Genomic DNA, 27,825 nt, shown 5'->3' on the forward strand with positions numbered 1-27,825 from the left:
GGATTTATGGCCCGACTGATTCTCCCTTTACTGATGATTTTCATTAAGCTGTTATAACTTTTGATACATCCACTTTTATGGTAATCACTGACCAGATTTGGAATCAGGGGTGATTAACAATCAGTTTGACACCAAACATGCCATACCAGCTTCACAGGTACATACCTCATACCATCTGTATTAATTGATTAAACAATTAATTATTTTATCTATGTGACTGATTCACATCAGTATAGGATACATATGGAGTAAGATCGCTGTCAAAAATAACTCGTAAAAATGTACGTCAAATGTACGTTTCACAAGCGTAAATTACGCTTGCGCCTCTGAAAATTACGCTTGCTTCTAAAATTTACGCTTGCGCTTCTGAAAATTACGCTTGCTTCTGAAATTTACGCTTGCGCTTCTGAAAATTACGAGTGGATTTTCAAGCCTGAACAACCTGTAAAAAACGTCATTGGACGTACAAGGCATTCTCTATCGAGGAAGAAACAATCGATTTTTGTTACTACGCATGTGCCGCAAAGCTGGAAAGATGGACAACCAACCCATTAGTTTACTTGTTGTTGCACAACACTTTTTCTCGGTGTACATGCAGAATGTAACAAAATTAAGGTAAAGTATGTTATACTTTATTCGTACTAATTATAGTTGGTTATTATTTATTATAATATTGTACTGACCAGACAACATGTGTAACTCAAAAGAGCACTTTAATGTACCCTGTACGGCCACAGCCCACACCAAACTCGCAAAAGAACAGGATCCAGCAGAAAAAGAACAGCAACACTGATGTCCTTCAGGAGCCTCTCAAACACTTTCATGACCACCGGTGTTAATGCAACAGGCTGGTAATCATTCACGCATGAGGGCTTACTGCTCATGGGTATGGGGATGATCTTGGACCTTTTGAAGCATGTGGGGACCACAGACTGCACTAGGGACTCGTAGATGGTGGCCAGCACACCTGGCAGCTGGTCAGCACAGCAGCGCAGCAGGCGTCCAGAGATGCCATCTGGACCTGCAGCTTTCCTGATGTTCACCTGCCACAGTGCCGCGCACGTCGTGCTCTGCGATGCTGATGGTGCGTTCATTGCTGATGACGTCACCATCATCTGTTATCAGGCTGTAGGTAGAATCCACCGCCAAGCTGACCTCAAAATGGGCATAGAACGCGTTGAGCTCATTGGTGAAAGCAGAGTCGGTGCTCACCGTCGCAATGTCTTTGACCTTGTAGTCCGTTATTGTGCGCAGTCCATGCCACATGCTGCGTGAGTCGCCCCGGTGGAAGTGAGATTCCACACGCTCCCGGTACTAGCATTTTGCATGTCTCACCGCGCGTGAACGCCGTAGGAAGCCGCTTTGTAGGCGCTCATAACACCAATAGTGAGACCAGCGTTATAAGCAGCAGTCCAGGCGTTCACTGCAGCGCGGATTGATCTGTCAACCCACAGTATCTGATTGGGGAAGAGTGTAACGCTCACCTTAGGAACGACTTAACAGAAAATGCTGCTTCAGCATCTCCTAAATAACATGTTTGTTTAATATTTAGAGGAGTGACTGTTTGTGGGCAACAGATGGGCCTCAAACCACCTGGACCTCAAGCAAATGCCTGGTTTGAGTGGTAGTAAACACTGTTGTCTATTAGGGATAGTAGGATTCACCGATTTGCATCGGCGCACTGGCATAAAAGTTCATGATGTGACTGCAGCAATTACAAAAGTGTGCATGTTTGGGATGAACTTGGTATACATTGTTTCTAAAATCTTTCTATCGGTAGAATCTGATTTTGTAATGTACAATAGTAGAATTTTGGTTTATTAATTTTGTATTTTGGGCCTGAACACCTCCCTGCAACTCAGTCAGTCAGGACGGGCAGGAACACCAGTACCACCACGCTAAGCACAGGAGCCCCCCAAGGCTGTATGCTCAGCCCTCTGCTATGCATGCTGATGACCCACGACTGTGAAACAGCAGCTGCATTACCAAGAAAGCCCTGCAGCATCCTTGTTTCCTATGGAGACTGAGGGGAGTGCCCCCCCCAAACCTCACCATGTTCTACAGAGGGAATGTAGTGAGTACATTCTGCATACCCCTCCCAAACCGTCTTCTCCTTCCATCCATCTGACAAAATGTTCTGTAGAATACGGGCCTTCACTGCCAGGATGGGAAACTTTTCTTGCCTCAGGCCGTCAGACTCTTGAATCAGAACTGAATCATGATCTGTATTTCACATTCCATTTATTATATACTGCAGACTCTGTCCTGCTGCAACTATTGTTTGCACTTTCATTTATTTACTACTTATTGCTGTATTGCTGCTAATATTCAGTATATGTCATACTACTGTATCTGCAGTAATACTATTTTTCAAATATCCATTTAAACCAGAGGCAATTTTTTTCAATCCATTTTGAGAGGCAATTGCAGGGAATCCTGCCCCACATCTGTGTGTAACTGAGCTGAGTATATACTGGGGAGTATTACGGTATCATCTGTGTGTAACTGAGCTTCTCTTAGGGTGCTTTTCCACCAAACCAAGTACTTTACTTTTGGTACGGTACTTTTGATATTTATACTATTGCATTGACTTCCAGTCGAGTACGAGTACCAAAACTGCCAAGCCAGCTGGGGTACTTCTTTTTGGTACTTTGCTACTTTGGGGTGGGGCGCTTTCTTTGTCGCTGCCACTGAAACACAATAGAAACACCGGCGCATATAGCATGCTGTCCTGGCGATGTGATTTTGTTAAATATTGGTGTATTTATAAAGCAAAAAGGAGTTCATAAATTTCTCAAAAAAACATCTAGGAGTGCTTTAAAACAGCAAGGATGAAAATGATTCCGATTGTTTTGGAGAATACACGCAGTGCTGATGCAAAAGCAGTGAGGGTAAACGTTACACTGATTTTTAGACATATTGTTACGATCGGGCACCAGCGAACCGGCAAGCAGGCGAATGGAGCCGTATATACGGACAGAAGGGGTTTATTAATGACGGGATGACGGACAAGCACAAACATCGAAACAATACAATGGCGGATCTGGGGAAGACAGACTGAGACTCGGACTAAATAAAAGACCAGCTAGACGTAACAGGACACAGGTGATCACAATCAGGGCTGAACACGAGGTAACGAGGTAGGCGTGGCACACATCAGGAGCGGAAGGAGCGGGGTGTGACAGAACCCCCCCCCAAAGGCGCGCACACCAGGCGCGCCCGAGAGGAGGCGACGGACGAGACGAGACTGGGGAACAAGACCTGGAAGACAAAACCAAAAACCATCAACGGAGAACAGGGAACAAGACAGAGACACAGGAACAAGGACGAAACGAAAGACAGGACACGACAAAGAACCGGAAAGGCAGACAGACAGACAGAAAAGGGAGACAACAGGAACACCCACAGGCGACACGAAGGGGCTAGGAGTGAACGAAGGAGACACAGAGGGCAGAGGAGCAGAGACAGGAGGCGGAAAGGGAGGAGGAACAAGGGGAGCCCGAAGGAACCCAGGTGGGCGACGGGCAGCGGCCGGAGGGGCCGCAGGCGAGAGGGAGGAGGGAGCAGGAGGGGACCACCCAGGGGCCAAGGGAACGGGACGAGGGAGTGACGGAGGGGACATGGAGGGAGCAGGAGGGAACACCGGTGCAGGCAGGCAGGAGGGGGAAGCCGCGGCAGGCGGAGCCGGGGAAGGCGCCGCCCGACACCAAGCCGGAGCAGGGGGGCCCGGAGGCGGGACCGAGGACCGGCACCGAGGAACCAGGGGGGGACCCAGAGGGGACCGCCGACCCCGAGCCGGAGGACCTGCAGGCAGCCACCAAGCCACAGCCAGGGGCCGAACGGGCGAGCCAGGGGGCACACATCAGGAGTGGACGGAGCGGGGTGTGACACATATATTATATAATCTATAAAATGAATAATTAAAATTGCAAAGTTTGCTAAGGTTTTTTTTCTATGACAGAGTAAAAATGTTCTACCGAAACGTAAACTCCCTGTACTATTACACCCGCGAGTAAGAAAAAGCCTAATCTTAATCTAGTTTACTAGCACTGTGAAAATTACTGTCATGAATGCAGGCAGCTCGGGCACGGGAGCGCGGCATGGTGCAGGCACGGAAAGGATGCGGACGACCCACTTGCGGCTCAGAGACAGAAGGGGTTTATTAACTAAAACAGAAGACACTACAAAACCAAAGAAACCAAAAGGACCACGGGGGGTCAAACTCTAAAGGGAATAAACTTAGACTAAAACACAAAACCAAATACACATCAAAACACTGAAAATAGCGGAACCATCAAAGAACAACAGAACACACAACAACACAATCAATCAACAATGAACCACAAGTGAACTAAACTCAGGCAGAAACTGAACAGAGTAACGAGGCAGCAGGAGTGAGACAAGCAATTAACCAATTGGGGAAGGTGCAGGACAACGAGCAATCAGGAAAACACAATCAGGGCAGGCACAAGAACAGGAAACAGGTGGAACTAATTAACTCAGGGAACTGGGACGGGAAAACTAAGACTGACAAAGAAGGAAACAGCATCTACACTAGGGGAATAACAGACAGGTAGAAACGCAAGCAGGGGCACATAGAATTTAACCAAATACAAATCATAGAAACCAGAAAAACTTATACAAAGAAACACTGGGGAGCAAAATACAAAAACAGTGGCGGCGGGATTCGAACACAGGACAGAAGGGTACTCAGACAACCACATGCTCAACACATTGAGCCATGTGGCTAGACAGGTAGCAGAAGAGAACAAAGACTAACACAAAGAACAGGATGACCAGCAACACCTGCTGGTCAAACAGGGAAGGGACATGGAAGGACCACAGCAGGGGCTGACCCTGACAATTACATGTGCATAACATGCAATGTCAGGATTAGTATCGCACAAGACCCAGCCCAAATAATATACTTTAGCCATTTTTCGAATTCAGTACAAAATACCCCGCCTCGCATTGTGATGTCGTTTGGCGCCGGTACCAGTTTTTACGGCAGTGGAAAAACAACACCTTGAAGTATACCATACTTTTGGTACTTTCTCGAAGTAACAGAAGTAAGGTACCTGGTGCAGTGGAGAAGCCTCCTTAATGCGACAGGTATGACATTTCCATTGTCATTTTTAATCCTTAAAAAGAGCTGTTTCCACTTTCACCCATGTATGTACCCTATTTCATTTTTCTGCCTGTATACCCTCACGCAATGAAACAATTTTGTTACAACTTCTCAAAATATTAACAGACAATTAATAATTACTGTATTGATTACCATTTCATAACTAGATCCTACAAAATAAACTTGACATTAGATGTATATACTGGGTGTTACGTCCGCAGTGCAGACGAGCGGGTAGACAGAGGAGTCGAGCCGTAATCACAGGTAGACGGGATTTATTTGGACAAACCAGGAAATACGGTACACAACAATAATGACTGATCTGGGGAAACAGACTAGAACGTGGACTGAAATACACAAGATAAGCAAAAAATAACAGGCAACAGGTGATCACAATCGGGAATTAACACGAGGTAATGAGGGGGGCATGGCACACAGGAGGATCGAACAAGCAGGTCATGACAGAACCCCCCCCTCCCCTCCCAAAAGGCGCGCACTCTGGGGAGGTGACGGAGGAGACGAAACCGGGGACATGGGACCTGAAAAACAAGAGACCGGGAACAGAACAGACACAGAACAGGCACAGGGACAGGAAGTAAGACAGGACCTGATAAAGAACGGGAAACGCCGACAGGCAAACCAGGAAGGGAGACACAGGGGGAATGAAAGGGCCAGGAGTGAACATGGAAGGCACAGGGGGACGAGAAGCAGGGACAGGAGGGACGAAGCAAGGAGGCAGGACAAAGGGGAGACCGATGGAACCCCGATGGGCGAGAGAAGGCAGCCGCAGGGGCCACAGGTGGATGGGAGGATGGAGCCGAAGGGGACCACACAGGGGAGGAGGAGACAGGCTGAGGAACAAACAGAGGAAACGAGCAGGAAGACGGAGGGGGCACCGGGAGGAAGGCCCGCAAGTAGACGACGAGCCCCCGGAGGGGGACCCGCAGGCAACAACCGGACTGGAGCCGAAGGACCCGCAGGCAGCCGCCGAGCCACAGCCGGGGAGAGCGAGGGTGAGCCAAGGGGCAAGGTGGGCGGGACCCGGTCCCTGCGCCTATATCCTCTTCCTTTTCTGGACACAGACAGTCGGGGACGCATGGGGTACACATTTCCGGGTGGGGGTGCCTCACTCAGGAGGCTGGCTAAACTCAGAGCCACGGGGTCCTCCCGGACCTCGGGCTGATTGAGCCAATATAGCACCTCCTGCAGCAGACTAAGGCTGCCGTGGTGCGTCTTGAGGGAGATCAGTCATTCTGTTACATCCGCAGTGCAGACGAGCGGGTAGACAGAGTCGTCGAGCCATAATCACGGGTAGACGGGGTTTATTCAGACGAACCAGGAAACATGGTACACAACATTAATGACTGATCTGGGGAAACAGACTAGAACGCGGACTGAAATACATAAGACAAGCAGAAAATAATAGGCAGCAGGTGATCACAATCTGGAATTAACACGAGGTAATGAGGGGGCATGGCACACAGGGGGATCGAACGAGCAAGTCATGACACCGGGGAGTATCATGGTAAATTTGATTGAATTTTGTACCTGGCTACATAAATTAAAATTAAATATAAAGTTTTGTATACCTTGCCAAATTATTCTAAATTTGTAGTTTAACTAATGATAATAATGTTCATTTCTTTTTCTGACAACACTGGCACGCAGCCTGACTACTCTGTTGTAAAGTCCACATGTAGTTCATGAAAAATAAGAACTGAAATGGTAATACTGTTTTGAGACGTGTTTTTGTTTTTCTGTTTTGTGATATAGCCAAAGGCCACTGCCTTTTATGGGGGTATTTTTTTGCTTTTAGAATAACTTGCCAGCACATTTTGCGTAGATTTTATTTACATGTTTTTATTTTGCCATACATATGAGTTACACAAAAAGAAAATAAAAATGATAGAAACCAAAAGAAAAGTACTTGTGTCCAGTGTTTCATCCAGTTTCAAGGCCAACATGACAAAACCTTCAGCTGAGCTTCCAATCAGTTGGTTCCCTGTGCCATATTGGCAATGCTTTAGCAATGTAATATAAGCTTAAGTAATAAAACAAAACCCAAATTTCATGATATGCTCTTCCAAAGATATTTGAATGCAGGTAAATGTAAAAATATTTCATTATCAAATAAGCATGAAGTGCTTCTTAAATGTTATTCGGCGGCTGGTGGAGCATCAGGACTTGCTTCTGCAGTCTCGTTTCCAGTCTCCTCCATCATCTGGCTGTATTTGCTTTTGAAGAATCCAGCCTGAGAGAGAAGAGATATTGTGGTTTTATTCACATAACAGAGGAGGCTAATCAGTGATAGTCTGACTAGTGCATAACAAACACAGTGCAGTGGTACCTCAGGACTCAAACTTAATCCGTTCAGAACTCCGGATCAAATCCTAAAAAGTTCTGGTTCTGATCGAATTTTCCCCGTAAGAAATAATGGAAAACCAATTAACTGATTCCTGGCCCCAAAAAATTACACCTAAATATGTTTTTTTTTTTTTAGCATTTATACACAAAATGAACCAGATAAAACAAGAAAAGCATATACTGTACTAAACACATCTAAGAACATTTATCAAAACAGTAATTTGTAAAGTAAGAAAATAAATGTATCCAAACAATGTGTAAAGTTAAAAAAAAAACAATGCGAACTGCCTCGATCGTCCGCTCCTTCCGTGTACCACGCCCCCTCGTTAACCCCATGTGGAATCCCCGTGTGATCAGCTGTTTCTGGTTGTTGTCATTAGTCCTCTGTATTTCTTCCACGTTTCAGTTTTTTTCCCCAGTCCAATCATTATATTGTCCGTCTGCGTTTTGCTTGCCTTACCTGTAATTAAACCCCGTATTCCCCGATACCCTGACGTCTGCGCCTTTGTCTCCATTCCATCCCCGGACAATATTATTGTAATTAAATATATTAATGGTTTATTATTAATGATATTAAAATAATTAATAAGAAATCTTTATTTTGAAATGTATTTTATTATATAATAATAATTACTGTTACTGTCTATCATTGTCTAAATGTATTTTTACTGTCTAAATATATGTATTCAGCTAGTGTAAACATGCACAATGCTATCACAGCGAATGCGAGGCTGAGACTGAAGCTTTACCCTTTGGTTCTACTGAGAGATGTGCCGCGTGACTCATTTCCCCGTGCGTACAGTACAAGTTATCTTAGGCCAGCATTCACGGTTTGACTTCTGAGATTCAGATTGAGTTCTAGATAAAATTTTATTCGAACTGGTTGGTTCGACTTTTAAGAAATTCAAGTTCTAATGAGTTCGAGAACTGAGGTACCACTGTAGTCTCCCTGTATCCCTGGTTTCAGTTATCAGCTTTCCATGGTCCAAATATAAATACATATATTTATGTATAGTAAATTGTGTAACAGTATATTTTTACATTCCTTCATCCTTTGATGGGTATAAAAAGCATGATTTTCATTGCTCTGCCATCCCATAATACATGATTTTGTTCATTGCTCTATCATTTCTTGGAAATTAGGCTAAAATGTCAAAATCATTTTCATTTGAGAGCCCATAGTATTGTACTGTACCATACAATAATACTTAATGTACTTTACTATTACTGTATTTGATGTTGGTAATGTCTTACAGTGTGTAATTTATCACTTACTATAGGTATATACAAGAAAGTTACATTATAAATGGGGTCTGTGGGTGGTTCGCCTTTATCTGCAGTATCAACCATCCTCCATAGGTCTTGGAAAGTATCACCGGTGGATATGCAAGGACTACTGTATATATATATTTAGTAAAAAAAAAAAATGATGACACTGACCTTGTAGAGCGCAGCTGTGATCAAAGCAAGGAGCAGCAAACCTCCAAATACACCACCTATAATTTCTTTGGTGAAGTTTGGTTCGATGTGTATCACCACATGTGTCCTAACCTTCAGTCAGCAGGAAAACAAACAGAGCACCAGTGATTATTTATAAATGTATGAAATGTGTATTACGTGCCGAGACTCCTCATTTGACAGTTTTCAGTAAAATGTGAGAAATGACTTAATCATCTTAATCATATTACCTCAGCACTTGGATCGTGGTCCATAGTCGCAGAAACAAACTGGTTCCGGTCATAATCCAGAACTAAGCTACTGACCAAATCTAGAGCCATGAGCTGCGTCTGAGAGGAAAGAGACAGAAACTTAAGGGCTAAATGAAAAAATGAAGCTCTAAACATCTACACAAAACACAGTACCCTTTGAGACCTATGAGATTCATAGTAGAACACACATGGTGACCTTCTGTAAATTCTCTCCATACATTACTGTACTCTTAGGATTCTTACATTTTTCCACTGGGCATAATGTCTTATGGAGTAACACAATTCCAAGAGATTCTGCAGTACTAACCGGTATTACAAAACAATTTTACGGTTACAATTTTACGAACACAATTTCTGCTGTTACCTGCTCAATCCACCCCGATTTTACTTCGCCAGAGATGTTATAGAAAGTGTCTTGCAGCTCTTGCATGTGAACCGTACACTTTATCACTGCACAAACTGCAATAGTGCAGTTCTAACAGAGAACAAGAGGGAGAGAGAGCAAGAGAATGACAGTCAGCATGGGTGATCTTTGTGGAGGTACACTTCTCTCTTTCTGCATACGAGATTGTTAACTGAAATTTTAATACAAAGCTCCAGAATATGTTAATTACTAATGGACACTAGAAATGGCTACTTGGAACACTTGTATTTAATATGTAATTTAAAAATGAATTATACATATATTATATATGTAGAGCAGCACACAGAAAAGAGGTAAAAGGTTTACAAAACCATCTGAATTCAACACAAAGGCCAAGCATTCTTACCACAATCTGTGTCTTCTTCAGTATCTCCACAAAATTGGTCACATTCGGATTCTCATCCTTTTGGTTTTGACACCCTGGAATCTACAAATAAACATTTATTTTAACATGCAGCATAGTTTCCTATTCCATTTACAGTATATGTTAAATAACTGTTTGATGCTTCACACTTAATGTATTGCATTGTGCAGACCTGTGCCTATGTCTGTATTGTCAGTACTCTTATGGAGCCTCATCATCCGCCATGCTTCATTTTCAGTCAAATGTGGCCAAAGAACATCATCACTAACCACATGTTGACTCTGTTAGTATATTCCCACAAAGCCTCATATAACCATGATTAGGAGATGAGTTGGTCAACTGTTCCACTGCCAGGCTGGAATTCATATTTTTCCTCCTAATTCCTAAATTCGACCAGTGCTGTCTTTACCACAGTACCCTGGTATAGAATTTCCACGTTTTCAAAGTATAATCCCATATAGGCTGCACACACCATTTAGAGCCTCTTTTTCAAAACAGGAACTACCACTCCTGATTGCCAGTCTAAAGGCAGACCCCCTGGATCCATGGCTACATTGATGAGATGCATCCAGGTTTTTCCTTCTCTGAAGACAGATCATATCTACCCCTGCAGTCTTTCCATTGTAGTGGCTTCTGAAAACCAGGGTAAGAAGTTCATCAACGTGTTCCTTCCATCACTCTACAATATCCTCGGGGTTGACCAGCTCTTCTCCACTCCTGATAAACTTATCTCCGTCCAAACTTATCCATGGTTTTGCCTCCACCTCCTTAGGCAAAAATTTGCCAAAACATCTTTGGGACCACTCAGTACTCTCTCTCCTGTAGCAGCTCCAAACTATTCCCAAGATATCTCCATAATCTCCTTCACTTTAGAGCTAATAGTTTCACTGGGGTGTACATACTGTATGGAAGGGCAATTTTCTCATTCACGCTCCCCATGGTACCTCCATCATTACCCACATATATATCAAAATCTCCCAGGTGGACCTCGGACTCTATAGGAGAAACACTTTTGACCTCCTCACCCATTTTTTGTTAAGTCTGCTGCAAGTACCAAACACTTGAACAGTTACTTTTCTTCCTGTCCAAAATTATACTTCACCTCCCCAGCTCTTTCTTGCCAGTTGGTGAGCTTGCTAGATGGTTTCATAGCACTGCTTACCTGAAGGCTGCTTCTGTTGGTCCAAATATCATTGCCTCCCAGCTTAATTGGTGATTTTATAGTCACTGTCACTTCAGGATTTCTGAAATGATTCATTACCTTCAAGAAAAGCAGTGGTGTGAAAAATCAGTTAGATATTAGACATTAAAAATCAGTTATACATTAGACATAAATCCATTTTCACTGATAATTACAAATACCACCAGTTTATCCACAAGTTTGGTGTAACTTGTATAATTTTGATCCGTATCACAAACAATATACATTTTTAAAACTACAATGAATAAAAATGGTATCGGTGATGTGTAGCTTAGTGGATGAGGGATCTATATAAAATACATTTATTGTATTCTGTAACTACTTTAAAATGAGTCCAATCTGTTTCCTGAATTTAAATGATGAGGGTCTTCTATTAGATATTACCCTACTGTACTACTGGATGCTGAAAATATGAATTGAGCATTTCTATCTCCATCCTCAGTTGTCTTTGTTAGCTTTGAAGGGGTCTCTTTCATTACTTATATAAATCTTGCACTATGTGTACTATAAAAACTTGTTCCTGCCACAGTAGCAATGGGAAATGCAAAATGGGCAGTCATTTTATTAAATGTCTGATCTCTGGTATTTGCCTCTGCTTTCCATTAGCTTTGGGCACAATTAAAGGAAACAAAATATAAGATTTGGAATACAGCTATTAATGGGCATGCAATGTCAAATAAAAGCCATATTATATTATGCCAATATGAATTGAGACACATTACCTTAAATGAATGAAGTACAGGTTGCTTCAAATCACTCTTCCCAGCTGTGAAGTTAATGTAAGTAGTTGATTCCTCAGAGCTTAAATTCAAAATAAAATTGAATATTAATTAGAGCTGTCAGCCAAAGACAGAACAAAATTTTAACAGCATACAGTAAATATGAAGTATTTCTTACATATAAAGTAATACATTTCAAAATACATATTACTTATATAAAAAAAATAGAATTCATTTATTTAAATACATATTTTTTCCCCTCTAGAAATGTACTGGGGCCTGGCATAGATATTCCATATAATATAATAATGTACAAACCTTGTCACCTGAAAGTAAACTGAATATTTTACACCAAGACTTTTTCTTTTGACGTTTTCATTCCCTGTGTGTTGTCCATTTCCACTGAAAATGAAACCAGGAGAATGTTATATTGACAAAAAATATTCTGACCATAATATCCAGCCCAACATACAATTCAGTAACTGAATTTTAACAAAGTTAAAGATTTAAAATTAAAACTATATCTGGGCAGATTTTATTGTGTGATAAATATATGGTTTCCTTGTAGGCTGAGTTCCTGCTCATATCAATATTATGTATGGCCAATTAACTGTTTCCCTAGGAAAATATGCAAATTGGGTAAAGTAAAAAAAAAAAAAAAAGTCAATTTTAACAGACTTCAGTTAAGCTTGAATGTTGGGTGACACCTCTCAAGCACATATTCACAATACTTGTGACACTGAACAGTGTGACGTCTGTTTTCTTCAAAAGATAATACTAAACATAAATGTACCAGCAAAATCTCCTCTATCAGAGCAGGCTTAGAGGGGTCATTACCTTGTAGCGTTGGCTGTAAATGTTACGTTTTTATTAAAATGACTATTGCCATCTATGCCAAAACCGAGCACAAAGGAAGCCTGGGAAAGACATAGCTGAATGTTAATAGAATGACACTCAGAATTTCAGTCTTAAGATTGTTTGTGAAAAGAAACTTTGGATAAATTTAGCTGACACATTAACAGGAATTACATTGAAACACAATTTAACTATTATTCTGCCTTAGGTTTAATAGTATACTTAATAATACACATCAACCATTAAACTGATTGTGTGTTTTAATTTTCAAACAAAATAGTAATCAATTTAATAATAGTACAATTAATAGTCTTCCTAACGGTACTCATAGGAAATTCCAGACACACAGAACAGAAAACTGGAAGATCCACCATAAAATATACGCACTTCAAGTGCTTTCTAGATGCATCTTTAAATTCTCAGTATAAACACCAGTCACACATTTTCTAATTGTTTTCAGAGATTGAGAAATGGAATACTGATGACAATAGTGAATATTCAAATTAGCTGAATACAGTAGTTTTGGACCTAACCTGGGCTTTGCTATGGAAAATGGGCCTGTTGATGCTGCAGGAGATCTGCTCCACTGTGGTCTCATCCAGAAAGGGCAAGGCATTGCACTGAACTCTTGCCCTACTGGAAGCATCCTAAAAACAATACAAATGTTTTTTTTCAATAAATGTCATTGGGTTCATGTTCGCTCGTAACTTGCAATGCTGATCGTCTTATTGTCCCTCACCTGTACTTCAACTTTTCTGTACGACAATCCTATTGGATAGGTAAAAATTATATGGGTGTTGTATGAATTCTCCCCTCTGTTCTCCACTGACACTAGTATGTTCAACTCCGATATTATGCCAACATGCATTTCAGATACTCTGAAAAAGAAAGAAAAGGAGCCAAAGGCTTGAGTACTTCATGCTGAAGGAGAAACCCTACTTGTGTGTAATTAGTGATCAAATATAGGTTAAGGTACATAAAATGTTTGTCTTTCTAATCAACAGTTTTGCATTGCATTACTCTTACCTTAGGAAATTGAAATCCACTTTAAGGTCATCGATACACACCTTATCAGGACCACAATCTATTTCAAAGTCTAACTAAAAATAGAGGAGAGTTCATTTAAATGGCATAATAACTTGTAACATTTGTTACTATCATACCAGATAGAAAATAATGATATAAAAACTCACTGGATGGGATGAGCTGACTTGTGAAGCTGGGTGCAGGACAGGGGAAAGGTTTTGTTGAGAGGGCGTGTCTGTAAAGATGAATTTTACCTGATTTTGTAAGGGATTAAGGGCATCTTCTGGGCAAGCCTGGGAGACAACATAAGATAAAATTTGCTGACCTTCTATTCAGGGATCATGTGACACCGCAGTCTATTCTCCCATCAGGTGCTTAAGTCAAAAAAGAGCTTAAAAAGTTATGCGCTCTTTAGTTACACATATTCTCCCCTTTCCAGCCCGGACACGTCCACCACGCTTAACCAGAAAACAAGGCATGGCCGTGAAATAAGTATAATTAATTCATCAAACAAGAAAAGGGGGTTATACCCTCAATGATTGTGGCAAGAAGTAAAATGTGGAACATGGACTATTTAATTTATATTGTCAACCTAATTGAAACCATTTTATTTTGAAAATGAAAGCATGGTGGTAGCTTGCTACGCTTGAATTTGGTCATTCTCACAAACATGAGAATCATTAGATAAAAATGAAATGTTACAGTGAAATAAAGTGTATCGAATTTTGTGCAAATTGAAATTACCTTAACTTATTAGGCATGTTAAAATTATGTAATTTATAGCTCTGTTTTAATGTTCCCTCAATCCATCCATTCATCCATCTGTATTCTGTAACCACTTATCCTATTCGGGGTTGTGGGGGGTCTGGAGCCTATCCTGGAGGCTATGGGAGCAAAGCAGGGAACAACCCAGGACAGGTGTCAACCCATCGCAGGGCAAACTCACACACCATTCACTCACACATGCACACTTGCAGGCAATTTAGTAACAGAGCACCCTGAGGAAACCCAACAACAATACAAAGAGCACATGCAAACTCCACACACATGGAGCCATGGTGAAGAAACAAACCCTGGTCCCAGAGGCACAAGGCAACAGTGCTAACCACTGCACCACTGTGCTGGCTTGATCCCGCAACAGTTTTCCTCAAATAGGCACAACCGTTGCAGTTTTTTTTTCATGAATGAGGTAAGTGGTTCTCAGCAAAAATAGACAGTTAAAAGATGTTAGTTATATTGACATCATACCAGCAACATTATGTCTATGCTATCCATCCATCCATCCATCCACTTTCTGCCACTTATCCAGGATTGGATCACAGGGATGCACAAACCTCCAATAACTCTCACCAGCCGTCTCCTCCAGCTCCACCGGGGGAATACCACGGCGTTCCCAGGCCGGCCGAGAGATATAATCTCTCCAGTATGTCCTAGGTCTGCCTTGGGGCCTATTCTTGGTTGGACATGCCTGAAACACCTCCCCAGGGAGCAATCCTGCAGGCATCCTAGATGGATGTCTGAACCACCTCAACTGGCTCCATTCAAGGCAGAGGAGGAGCGGCTCTACTTTGTGCTCCTCCCGAATGTCTGAGCTCCACTAAGGATCTAAGGCTGAGCCCAGCCACCCTGCGGAGGAAGATCATTTCTGCCACTTGTATCCGCGATCACATTCTTTCGGTCACTACCCAGGGCTCAAGACCTTAGGTGAGTGTAGAAACGTAGATCGACTAGAAAATCGAAAGTTTTGCCTACCAGCTCAGCTCTTTCTTCACCATGACAGAAGGGTACAATGTCCACATTACTGCCAACGCTGCACTGATCCGCCTGTGAATCTCCCGCTCTCTTATTCCCTCACTCATAAATAAGACCCCGAGATACTTCAACTCCACTTGAGGCAGCAACTTATCCCTCACCAGGGGAGGGCAAACCACATCTTTCTGGTCAAGGACCATGGCCTCAGACTTGGAGGTGCTGATCCTCATCCCAGCCGCCTCACACTCAGCTGCAAACCGGCCCAGTGCATTATATGTTTTTCATGTCTACGTTATATATCATAAACATGAAAAATATATAAATGTTATTTTAACCATTTTTCCAATTGCATGTTATTAAAGAAGAAAGCAGAGGCTACATGTGTAGTATATATTCAGAGCAAAAAAATCTAGTGTAGTCTATAATTATATTATGTTGATAGTATAGTGCTGGCAGGATCTGGCAAGCAGCACGACGTGCTGGACTGGAGCCAGTCCTGCAATTAATGTAAATAGCTTTGTGTAGTTGTCTATTGTGTTGTACTGTAATGTTACATATACTGTGAAGTATTGTAAATAGTGGTGTGCATAGGCCCACCGTGCGTGTGTGTGGTGTGGGTAGTAGGGCTGTCAGTTTTTAATCACTATTTGAACATTTGTTCGAACGTGATGTGAAAAATTCACATTCAAACTATAATTAAAATATTGAAAAGAATGATTTTGTGTTGTTTTTTTTCTCACAGGTTTTCGAATATATTTGAACAAATTGCGTGACATTTAAAATTTGATCAAATGAGATTTTTGAAAAAAAGTGACACCCCTAGCAGGTAGTTCTTGTTTGTAAGCACAGTAAGCAGGGTATGTGAGTTGTTAGAGTGAATGGTATGGGTGTAGTATATGTCACCTTATGGCTGATTAACGCTGCCTCCTGCCTTATTGTTGCACAATATGATACCATGGCCAATCTATACGCCACATTGATGTCAGAAATGTGGACAAGAGTCAAAGAACTTGAGAGGGAGTTAGATGAGCTCAGGAGAACCCACCACCAAAGCAAACTGGAGGAGACCTCCAGGAACTGAGCACTTCACCTTCCAGAAGCAACCCAAAAGTGCTAGTGCCCCTCCCTCCCCCCACCAGCCTGAGTGGCAGCATTGTGACCAGAAGCAGCAGGACATGGGGAGGACAGGCCTTCCAGTTACGGGATGTTGTTTGGGTTATAGTGTGTGGATACCAGAGCAGCGAAGTACTGTCGTGCTTCATCATGACTGCCTAGCTCTGTACCAGCCCCTGGCCAACTCCAAACAGCCACAGCTGAGGCACTTTCTTCTATTGCTTTTATTGAAATTACATATGTATTGAAATCTCTGAGTCTTGTGAATGTATATCGACCATATCAGGTCTAATTAAAATGGAAAACAACCATGTAAGCAGGCTTTAGCTTTTTAACTATAAACAAACAGCCAGCCTCTGAAAACCTGATATAATCTCAAGTGCTTCAAGAAACTTGCAAATATATCTTCTGAAATGTTTTGATTCAACACCAAAGCCGCAACATACAGAATACAGCAAGAGCGGTTCGCAAAGGCTATTGGGATTTACCAGCTGGTTTACTTAACTCTTGAGTAGACTTTTGGCACAATCAGAATCGGTCACTCTGTCTGTTTTGGGTTTCATAAGATTTGCCGAGAAACTGCTTGAACTGAACTTGCCAAAATGCTGAACTACTCAGTCAGTAAACCACTTCAACCAACCATGCAGAACTTCCTAACTTGTTGATTGCCGGAGTCGGGAGTTAGTGACTTAACTATCATATGGATCATTTATTTTTAACTAAAAAATAACTTGTCTGATACATGACTATGATCTTTGCTAGTTGTCTTCCTTGCGCTCTGAATGTGTAGTGAATTGGCCCCAGTACTGAGCAGATGTATAATGAAAGATAAAGAACATGCTGTTGATTCTGTATTTATTTATTAATTGGGAAAGGGGGGGCGGTTCTGCTGATATTGGAACTGGAAGTGTTCCTCCTATTTCTGACATCCTGGGAATGTACAAACCTCTCTAAATGTGCCAAAGCCACAGTAATTAAAAACTTTAGTTATTAAGGTTGATATGAGTTGACACTACAGGTTCAATAACATTATCTTATGTTAAGAAAGTGACACAACTTTTCTTTTAGCTATTGTGTCATTACTTGTCCCAATATCAATGACATGCACACATAGTGGTGCATGCAGGACTTTTGTAGAACAAATAAAAATGAACTGGTGTTACTATAATCCGGGGAGGTGGGTTCCTGCAATCGGCAAAAATCATAATTACCATAATTAGATTATTCAATTTGATAATTTTGAATTTTATTTTTAGTTTCTGCCCAGTTATGATTAATGCAATATTTTGAACAATTTATAAAGAACACCACTCTAATGTGGCAGTCAAGCAGTTGCTACATGGAGGAAATGATCAATTCTTGAGCCATCAATATCAACTAATCAAGTTTTCTGGTGCCTATTAAGCTCGCATTTAAGAAGCTCTCATAAAAAAAAACCTTGTGACAGATTGTTTGGGATACAGACGTAGGAAAATCACTACCTTTCATAAAATATATCTTTACAGTCTTAGTAAGATGATAAGTCATCATGATCAGGATACCTGGGGCCTCATGTATAAACGGTGCTTACGCACGAAAATGTTGCGCACGCCCGTTTCCACGCTCACGTCGAGATGTATAAAAACTAAACTTGGCGTACCGCCACGCACATTCTCACGGCAACCCCAGACAAGGCGTACGCAAGTTTCTGCTCGATTTGGCAAAATGGAGGCACCTACTGGCAAAAGAGTGCTAATGCAGTTTCACTGTGTCAGACTCGTATTCATGACGCGGTCTGCATGAAATACACCGAAATTATTTGGCCATCGGTCACCTGATCGTAATCAATCTGTGACAATAAAACGGTGCAGGGAAAGACAAAAAATATTCCAACCATGGCTGCTCTTGCATTGTTAGAGGACATTGCAAATGGAAGAGTCAGAATAGAGCTCGTATTCAGGGATCATATACTGATTTCCTGGCCCATGATGATGACTGGCTTCTAAGTCGATTCAGATTTCCAAGAGCAATCCTTTTGGAGCTGTGTGCTAAACTGGGGCCAGTTACAAAAGCAGACGATGAGGAATTGCGTTATAGGCTACCTGTTCCTTTACAAGTTCTGTCCACTCGCGGGTTCTTAGCCACAGGTGCTTTTCAGCGAGAACTTGCCGACTGATCGGGTATTTCTCAGTCAACACTGAGTCGCGCCATGCCGGTGTTGTATGGGACGGCAAAATCTGCTTGTCACCCAGATACATGGGCGTAATTTCCATGGGGGTCATGACCACCTCCCCCCAATAATCATGTTTCCCCAGTCATGGGTGGAGACTTCCACCCCCCACCCCAATGTTCCAGCCAAAGTTACGCCCTTGCCCAGATATATAAAATTTCCTTACACTGTGGTTGAACAGGCAAATATTAAAGTGCAATTTGCAGCGATGTCCAGTTTTCCCAACGTAGACGAAGCTATCGACTGTGCGCACATTGCTATTAAGTCACCTTCAGAGAACGAATTTGCTTATGTAAATAGAAAGCACTTTCCCTCTATTAATGCATTGGGGGCACCTCTTGTACTGTTGTCTGTAAGAATAAACAAACAGAATAAACGAAAGTAACACCGCATCTGCGCCCTACGTGTTATTCATAAACATGCAAGTAATTCAAAGAAGTATGGTACAAGAAAAACTCACCCGCGATGACATCAGCGTCCCCCTCACCCGATAAAAGTGTGTCCCCAATCATCGCAGCAACTAGTTGCTCAAAGGGTGTGAGACCGGGAATTCCGCTACCTCCGCCTGTGCTATTAAGACTCTTACGGTGAGCGGCCGCTCGTTTTTTCACGTCGATTTTAATGTCCGACCACTTCTTTTTAATTTCGGCCACCGTGCGAATTTTGGAACCAACACTTTTAACTGACTCCGCCACACTGTGCCACTCCGTCAACTTTCGTTTATTGCTGATGCCACTTATACCACCAAATAATATCACTTTTCTTTTCTCGATTTCTGTTAACATGACCTCCACTTTGCACTCGCAGAAATACTTCTTTTTCCCTCGTGGTTTGTCCATTGTTGTTTAAGAAAAACATAGAACAAAGCGGGCGTTTATACAGATTTACATATGCAAATATACATAAATATGGGCGGGTCGGGGGAGTGGCTGTGGGCTCGTTCACGTACGTAAAATTTCACGCTCATTGGGATTTATAAAGGGAATGTGCGTAGATCTGTGCTTACGCACAGTTTTATGCATCTGGATTTTTTCTTGCTTACGCACATTCCTAGTTTTGTCCGTACGCCATGTTTTAGTGTGAATTCTACGCACGTCGTTATACATGAGGCCCCTGGTCCTTAGCAGGTAAAACAAGAATATAAGAACATATGGAACTTACAAATGACAGGAAGCCATTCAGCCTGTCAAATTCGCTGAGGGGAGAAATGAACTAATAGCTTAAATTTGTTAAAATCTTATCCAGCTCTGAATCCAAGGTTTTAGCTTGCAGTACACTAACAGTAAGACTATTCCATACTCTAACTACACGCTGTGTAAAGGTCTTAAATGAAGGTATCGACAATATTATGATAATTAAATGTATTCGATAATTAATGTTCGATCGCGTTGCGGAACCTGAAAATATTAACGTATTTCAAAGACATTTTGCACGTTTAATAACGAGGTCCAGTGACAACTTTTCCGCACTATTGGAAATTGATATTGGAAATTTTGATTTTTTCACCCCACCCTAGAGGTGGGCGATAAATCGATTTTATCGATTAATTCGAATTTACAGTTCAGGACGATGTGTTTTTATGAAAATCGATTTTATTACTTATTTCACACACGAGCGCCAAAAGTGGAACTAATGCGATGCACCATTAACCACGGGAAAATTAGTGCGGCGCACCCAAACACTGTAGCGGATGCGCAAACAACACGGCAATGGTTCGACTTTGCACTGTCGGACACAGACCAAACAAGTCCTCGTTGCAAAGTCTGTTTAAAAACTGTTGCAACCAAAGGAAGCAGCACGGAAAATTTATTCCAGCACCTAAAGCATAAGAACATAAGAAATTTACAAACGAGAGGAGGCCATTCGGCCCATCAAGCTCGTTTGGGGAGAACTTAACTAATAGCTCAGAGTTGTTAAAATCTTATCTAGCTCTGATTTAAAGGAACCCATGGTTTTAGCTTCTACTACACTAGCAGGAAGACTATTCCATACTCTAACTACACACTGTGTAAAGAAGTGCTTCCTCAAATTTGTTTTAAAATGTTCTCCCGCTAATTTCCACTTATGGCCACGAGTTCTAGTATTTAGACTAATATTGAAATAGTCATTTGGCTGAACAGCATCCAGACCCGTTAGAATCTTATAGACCTGAATCATATCCCCCCTTAGTCTCCTTTGCTCAAGGCTAAACAGATTCAGTTCCGCTAACCTCTCCTCATAAGACATTCCTCTAAGACCAGGAATCATTCTCGTAGCTCTTCGTTGCACCTTTTCTAAGGCAGCAATGTCCTTCTTGAGGTATGGTGACCAAACCTGCACACAGTATAGGCACACAGCGGAGTGGGAGAAGTGCAGCTCCCAGCGAAATGAAAATAGCCGCAGCACCAGCACAACATCCAACGTTAAGCAAGCAACCGTCCCTTACACGTTTTCGAACTGTGTGCCATATGATAAGAATGGGGTACGGTGGAAGGCGATAACAAACGCTGTCGCAATGTATATTGCAAAAGACATGGTGCCCATACATACTGTGGAAAAGTCGGGATTCATTAACATGCTAAAAGTTTTTACAAGTTTCTAAAAGTGTTTACAATGGCGTGGTCTGCCATCTCATTTACAAGCATCTTTTTGGCTTGTCAGATTGCACTTGCAGATATCGCCAGCTCTACCCACCCTACTATACACCCATTCTGTTTCCATACGAATTAAGAGGGTAAGTAGCAGCCAGGTGCTGCTAATCAAATGCACTTGATTAATTGATAATCAGTGTGTGACCACCTTTATAAAAGCAGAAGTTTTGGTAGTTTGCTGGTCTGGAGCATTCAGATGTGTAACACAATGCCAAAGAGGAAATAAATCAGCAATGATCTTACAGAAGGAATTGTTGTTGCCCATCTGTCTGGGAAGGGTTATAAGGCCAGACTCCAAATAATTTGAAGTCCATCATTCTACAGTGAGAAAGATTATTCACAAGTGGAAACCATTTAAGACAGCTGCCAATCATCCCAGGAGGTGATGTGCCAAGAAATTCACCCCAAGGGCAGTTCTTCCAATGCTCAGAGAAATTGCAAAACACCCAAGACCTACATCTCAGACTCTACAGGCCTCAGAATGTTAAATGTTAAAGTTCATGACAGTACAAATAGAAAAAGACCAAATAAGTATGGCTTATTCTGAAGGGTTGCCAGGAGAAAGCCTCTTCTTTCTAAGATCATGGCAGCATGGCTTAGTTGTATCTGAATAAACCATAAGACTTCTGGAACAATGTCCTTTGGACCGACGCAACCAACGTGGAGATGTTTATCTATAATGCACAGCGCCATGTTAGGCGAAAACCAAAAACAGCATATCAAGACGAACACCTCATACCAACTGTCAAGCATTTTGGTTGAAGGGTGATGATTTGAGCTTGTTTTGCAGCCACAGGACCTGGGCACCTGCAGTCATTGAATCAACCATGAACGACTCATCTGTATACCAAAGTATTGTAGAATCCATCTGTTTGACAGCTAAAGCTTGGCCGAAACTGGGTCCTGCAACAGGACAATGATCCCAGGCACACCGGCAAATCTACAACAAGAATGGCTGTAAAATATAAGAATTAAGGTGTTGCAATGGCCCAGTCAAAGTCCAGACCTCAACCCGACTTAAATACTGTGGCGGGATCATAAGAGAGCTGTGCTTAAACTAAATGCCCACAAACCTCAAAGAACTGAAGCAACAATAGACTCCACAAACGATTGCTTCAAGTCATTGCTGCCAAAGGTGGTTTTACAAGCTACTGAATCATGAGGTTTACTTATTTTTTCACACATGGCTTATCCATTTTGGCTTCATTTGTGTTAAATAAATAATGATATGTAATGTAATTTGTTGTTTGACACCTGAGGTTAGTTTTAAATAATTTTAGAACCTGGTGAAGACCAGATGATGTTTTTATTATGTCCTGATACATAAAATCACAGAACTGAAAAAGTGTAGTTTCTTTTCCATATGACTATATTTGTGTGTGTGTGTGTGTGTGTTATATATGACTTAATTCCGTGAAGGTGTTTTTTTATAAACACACACACACACACACACACACATAGGTGAAACCAGGGAAACTTGACAGTCAGTTAATAAGTGGTAGAGCATGAAAGCCAGTAGAGGGCACACTAAAGGTATACTGAAATGGGGCTGTCACATGAACTTTGCAGAACAGAAAGGGCACAGACCTAGTTTTAAAAAAAAAACAAAAAAACAACTGATTTCCTTATATGCTCTTTAATATAACACCTGTTCCCACTCTCCTGACACAAAGCACGTCACATAAAACCAGCTGTACAATGTACTTACTTGTATTGAGAACTGATGGTCTTCACACTTATCTTGGGAAGTTCCTCTTATGGTAAGCATTCTGGTCAGGGATGGTTGGGAAGGACCAAAAAAGGCACGAGACCGCAAAGCATTTCGAAAGGCGTCAAGAGTCAAGGTATAATTAAGCTGTGCTTCCAGATTTCCTGTATACAACAGAAAATTAACAGTTATAATGTACATTCACCCAACTTCTAATCACCGAGCAATGGATGGGGGGGGCACAGGGTGCAATGCTGGGGTTCACCCTGAATGGGATGCCTGTGCATTACACTGATGCGACACTCACACTCATACAGCTAGCATTTGAGGTAAAATTACACAAAGACAGGGTCACAATGCTATGCTAATAAATTTGTATTTCTGAATATCAAACACATAACGAGTGCTCACCTGATTGGCCCCGAGTACGGCTCACCATGGAGAAACACACTCTTGCAGTGTAAGATAGGTGTTTGCTGCAGTCAGAGTTGTCAGCTGGGATTGTGCGCGGATTGTAGGTCATTCTCACTGTCACCAACACCACAGGTCTGGTCCTAGAGTAACAAAGATGAGGATACATGAACACTCCTGTACTCTTTAGTTGCAAAAATTTACATATGTAAGTGGTTAAATGAATATATAAAGTGTAAATTTCACTTTTTTATTATTTCATTTTATTATGTCAAGGTTCCCCATTAAGTGCCACACTGTGAAGTTGTCATCATGGTGTAGGAATTTTTGGTTTCTCTGTCACTCAATCATGCATGGAATATTCTCCATCCAGTCAGGGTGGAGCATGGCATTGGCAGTGCAAGATATTCGGTAGTGATTTTGGCGCTAGTCAACGTGAAACATAACAGCATCCACTACGATTATTAAGTGAAATTAATTTCCTTAGTTAGCTAGCTAGTAGTGAACTTGAGCAGGCATTAGCTACCAGGATGCATTAACTGCAGAAAGAATTTTATGCTTGTTTCAGTAGTGGGATCGAAGAAGAACAGCACCATAGCTGCAGTCATCTACAGCCAGCACTCAATCTCCCTCCCTGTCCTCAACCACTGGAGGTTTGTCTCAGTGGCAGTTTTCTCCTCATCTGCTGTGTAAGTAGATAATGCCCTTTACTACACAATTGAATGAACTGTAATAGTAAAATTTGAATGTGAACATGAACCAACTCTTTCAGTTAACTAACAGAACAAAAGGAGTGTTGCCTTTAACCACATTAAGTTAACTGACAAGTGAGGACTATGAATTTAAAAGTAACTAATTGTTTAATGCATAGTTACTGCATGTGTAAATAATTTCTTGTGTATAGTTTATCAGCTGTTGTTCAGTCTAAAAGCATTCAACTGAATTTTTATTTTTAGAAAACTGTTGAAAATGTTTTAACCGCCAGCTGTAAGCTTTTGTTAAGTCTTAGACTCAGGGACAATAAAAGAAATGGTCCAATAGTTTAAGTTTAAACTGGTGTCTTCAGTTATACCAATTAACAGTTAGCCTATTAAAGGTGACTGGGGAGTAGTCATGTGGTGAATCTTTTACTGTTTGGTAACTGGATATTCTATTTTTGCTTTTTATACATGTATTACCTGTTTCGGTTCTAATACATAACTTTGCCTTTGATTTAGGTGACCATTATTAGCAAACTCTGCAGAGTAGGGGTGTGTTCTAACTTCACTGTCTATTTGTTGAAGGGTGGATTTAAATTCACATGAATTTCACTGTGCAAGAGTTCAAATGATGATTAAATTATTTTTATGTGGGAGAAAAACTATAATATTATGTCTGTCAGAGTGTGTCATCTTAGCCATTTCAAAACCTCTCCTAAAATCAACCCGATATGTGCAGTAACCATTCAATATAGCCATCTACTTGTTGGCTTGACTTCTACCATACTGTGTTAAACTAATCAGTACCTCATATAATTATTTAATTTGTTTAATTAAGTGAGCCAGTGGTGAAATTTAAGAAATACATGGAATGGATGGGGTGCCCCTTGTCACAGGTTTGGGAACCAAAGCTCTGTTCACCTAGTCATCCAAAAAGATATTAGTAACTTTTCGAAGAACAGAAATTCTTAATTACAATGTGAGTATAATTCTATTTACCACACATTGTCACGCCCCGCTCCGTTCGCTCCCGATGTGTGCCACGCCCACCTCATTACCTCCTGTTTCGCCCTAAGTGTTCCCACCTGTAGCTCGTTCTGTTACCTAGTCTTGTGTATTTAGTCCGAGTCTCAGTCTGTATTCCCCAGATCTGTCATCGTTGTATGGTCCGTCGTTGTCTGCACCTGTCCTTCTGCCTACAATAAACCCTTCAACTGGACCTTTTGGCTTCGTTCGCCTGCTTCCGTGCTCGCGTCCCACCCCGAAGCTGACAGAATGACAGATCTCTCGAAAAGCATGAAGCAGCAGTCCGAGCACCACCGGCTCGGACTGCTGCAGGACTTCATGTACTGGCACGCCCAGCCCGAGGTACAGGAGGACCCGCTAGCCCTGGTACTGGCTAGCCGGGGCCGGGACATGCTCCTGAAGGAGCGCCCGCCGGGGCAGGAGTACCCGCTGGGTAAAGCCCGGAAATGCCTCCGTCGGCTACAACGCCGACTCGCCGAGCAAGGGGAGAAGCAACAGGAGGAGACTCCGTCGCTCTTCCTAGGAGCTTGCTATCTCCTCCCCGCCTTCGCCGACACCAGCGCTACGAGCCTGGCAAGCTCGCATCCGGAGCAGCCTCCTCCGATGGAGGCTTATCACTATCGGCCGGAGCGTCTGGGGCAAGGCGGAATTCGCGCCGCGAGAGACAGCATTCCCCGGGTTCCTAAAGCCCTGAGAGGGAAGGCGCCCACGCGCTCAGCACCCCTCCTTCCTGAACCGGACCGGTTCGATCCGGACCTGCCGGCTGTTGATGCCGCCGCACTGCCCGCGGCACCGCCGGCTGCTGATGCCGCCGCACTGCCTGCGGCACCGCCTGCTGATGCCGCCGCACTGCTTGCGGCACCGCCTGCTGACGCCGCCGATCCGCCTACGGCCGCGCTGCCTGCTGCCGCCGCCGATCCGCCTGCGGCTGCACTGCCTGCTGCCGCCGCCGATCTGCCCGTGGCTGTGCTGTCTGCCGCCGCTTCGGATCTGCCCGCGGCTGCGCTGCCTGCTGCCGCCGCCGATCTGCCCGCGGCTGCGCTGCCTGCTGCCGCTTCGGATCTGCCCGCGGCTGCGCTGCCTGCTGCCGCCGCTCCGGATCTGCCCGCGGCTGCGCTGCCTGCCGCCGCTCCGGATCTGCCCGCGGCTGCGCTGCCTGCTGCCGCCGCCGATCTGCCCGCGGCTGTGCTGCCTGCAGCCCCGCCTGCTGCAACCGCCGCGATGCCCGCAGCACCGCTCAACCTGCCAGTCCTGCCTGTCTTCCCTGCTGCAGCTGCCGCCGCTCTGCCTGCGGCACCGCCTGCTGCAGCTTCCGCCGCTTCGTCAGCGGCACCGCCCGTCCTGCCTGTTTTCCCTGCTGCAGCTTCTGCCGCCTTATCAGCGGCGCCTCCTGACCTGCCTGACCCGTCTGTCCCATTGAACCCGCTTGTCTTGCCTGGCTTGCCTGCAGTCCCGGTGGCGTCCGCCGAGACGCCCCCTGCTGGCCGCGTGGAGGCTGCGCCCGTCGAGGCGCCCCCTGCTGGCCGCGTGCTGGTGGCATCCGCCGAGGTGCCCCCTGCTGGCCGCGTGCTGGTGGCGTCCGCCGAGGCGCCCCCTGCTGGCCGCGTGCTGGTGGCGCCCGCCGGGGTGTCCCTCTCTGGCGCGCCCGGAGTGCGCGCCCGGAGTGCGCGCCTTTGGGGGGGGGTTCTGCCCCGCGGCAGCGCCCCTGGCTGGCCGCGGGAGGGCAGCGCCCAACCTGCCGGCACCTGAACTGCCTACCCTGCCGGCACCTGAACTGCCTGTCCTGCCGGCACCTAAACTACCTGTCCTACCGGCACCTGAATTGCCTCAGGTTGCCGCGGTTACGCCCCCTGCTGCCCGCGTGCTGGTGGCGCGCGATGAAGCGCCCCCTGCGGGCCGCACACCCAAGCCCGACTCACCTGACCTGCCCGTCCCGCCTGTTCAGCCGGCCCAGCCCTGCTCACCTGTCCAGCCGGCCACCGTTCCTGTCCTGCCTGCGGCCCCGCCAGAGGCCGCCGTTCCAGTCCTGCCCGTGGCCCCGCCTGAGGCCGCCGCTCTGCCTGCGGCCACACCCGAGGCTCTGGCTACCCCGCCTGTTGCCTCTTTAGAGGCCGTGACACTTGTTTGCCCAGACCTGACCTCCCTTGAGACTCCCTCGCCCTTACCCCGGCCAGACCAACACCGCCCAGGACCCCGCCTGTCAGTGTCCCGTAAGGGACGGGGTCACAGGCGTCGGGCCTGGGTCCCGCCCGCCATGCCCCCTGGCTCGCCCGTTCGGCCCCTGGCTCTGGCTCGGTGGCTGCCTGCGGGTACTGCGCCTCGGGGTCGGCGGTCGCCGCCGGGTCCCCCCCTGGTCCCTGGGTGCCGGTCCTCGGTCCCGCCTCCGGCTCCCGGTCGGCCGCCTCCGGGCCCCCCTGCTCCGGCTTGGCGTCGGACGGCGCCTTCGCCGGCTGCGGCTGCGCCTCCGCCTGCCGCGGCTTCCCCCTCC

At 44.1% G+C, this 27,825-nt stretch overlaps 1 protein-coding gene and 1 long non-coding RNA gene across 2 annotated transcripts in view; one reads left to right on the forward strand and one right to left on the reverse strand.

The window, feature by feature from the left end:
- Nucleotides 1-27,825, forward strand: part of LOC140590924 (uncharacterized) — a 136,187-nt gene that overhangs the window by 87,875 nt on the left and 20,487 nt on the right. The window lies entirely within an intron of this gene.
- LOC111835831 (integrin alpha-M) overlaps nucleotides 6,962-27,825 on the reverse strand; it is a 47,246-nt gene continuing 26,382 nt past the window's right edge. The window contains exons 17-31 of the mRNA XM_072712686.1: nucleotides 23,614-23,756; nucleotides 23,203-23,366; nucleotides 13,958-14,083; nucleotides 13,791-13,864; nucleotides 13,504-13,642; nucleotides 13,298-13,411; nucleotides 12,747-12,826; nucleotides 12,228-12,311; nucleotides 11,913-11,991; nucleotides 11,152-11,250; nucleotides 9,972-10,052; nucleotides 9,566-9,676; nucleotides 9,181-9,279; nucleotides 8,933-9,043; nucleotides 6,962-7,379 (exon numbers count right to left, since the gene is read on the reverse strand). Coding sequence (XP_072568787.1) covers nucleotides 7,284-7,379; nucleotides 8,933-9,043; nucleotides 9,181-9,279; nucleotides 9,566-9,676; nucleotides 9,972-10,052; nucleotides 11,152-11,250; nucleotides 11,913-11,991; nucleotides 12,228-12,311; nucleotides 12,747-12,826; nucleotides 13,298-13,411; nucleotides 13,504-13,642; nucleotides 13,791-13,864; nucleotides 13,958-14,083; nucleotides 23,203-23,366; nucleotides 23,614-23,756 — 1,600 coding nt within the window. The 3' untranslated portion in view covers nucleotides 6,962-7,283. The remainder of the gene's footprint in view (nucleotides 7,380-8,932; nucleotides 9,044-9,180; nucleotides 9,280-9,565; nucleotides 9,677-9,971; nucleotides 10,053-11,151; nucleotides 11,251-11,912; nucleotides 11,992-12,227; nucleotides 12,312-12,746; nucleotides 12,827-13,297; nucleotides 13,412-13,503; nucleotides 13,643-13,790; nucleotides 13,865-13,957; nucleotides 14,084-23,202; nucleotides 23,367-23,613; nucleotides 23,757-27,825) is intronic.

The sequence above is a fragment of the Paramormyrops kingsleyae genome, chromosome 5, assembly GCF_048594095.1.
Source record: "Paramormyrops kingsleyae isolate MSU_618 chromosome 5, PKINGS_0.4, whole genome shotgun sequence".
NCBI classification, from domain to species: domain Eukaryota; kingdom Metazoa; phylum Chordata; class Actinopteri; order Osteoglossiformes; family Mormyridae; genus Paramormyrops; species Paramormyrops kingsleyae.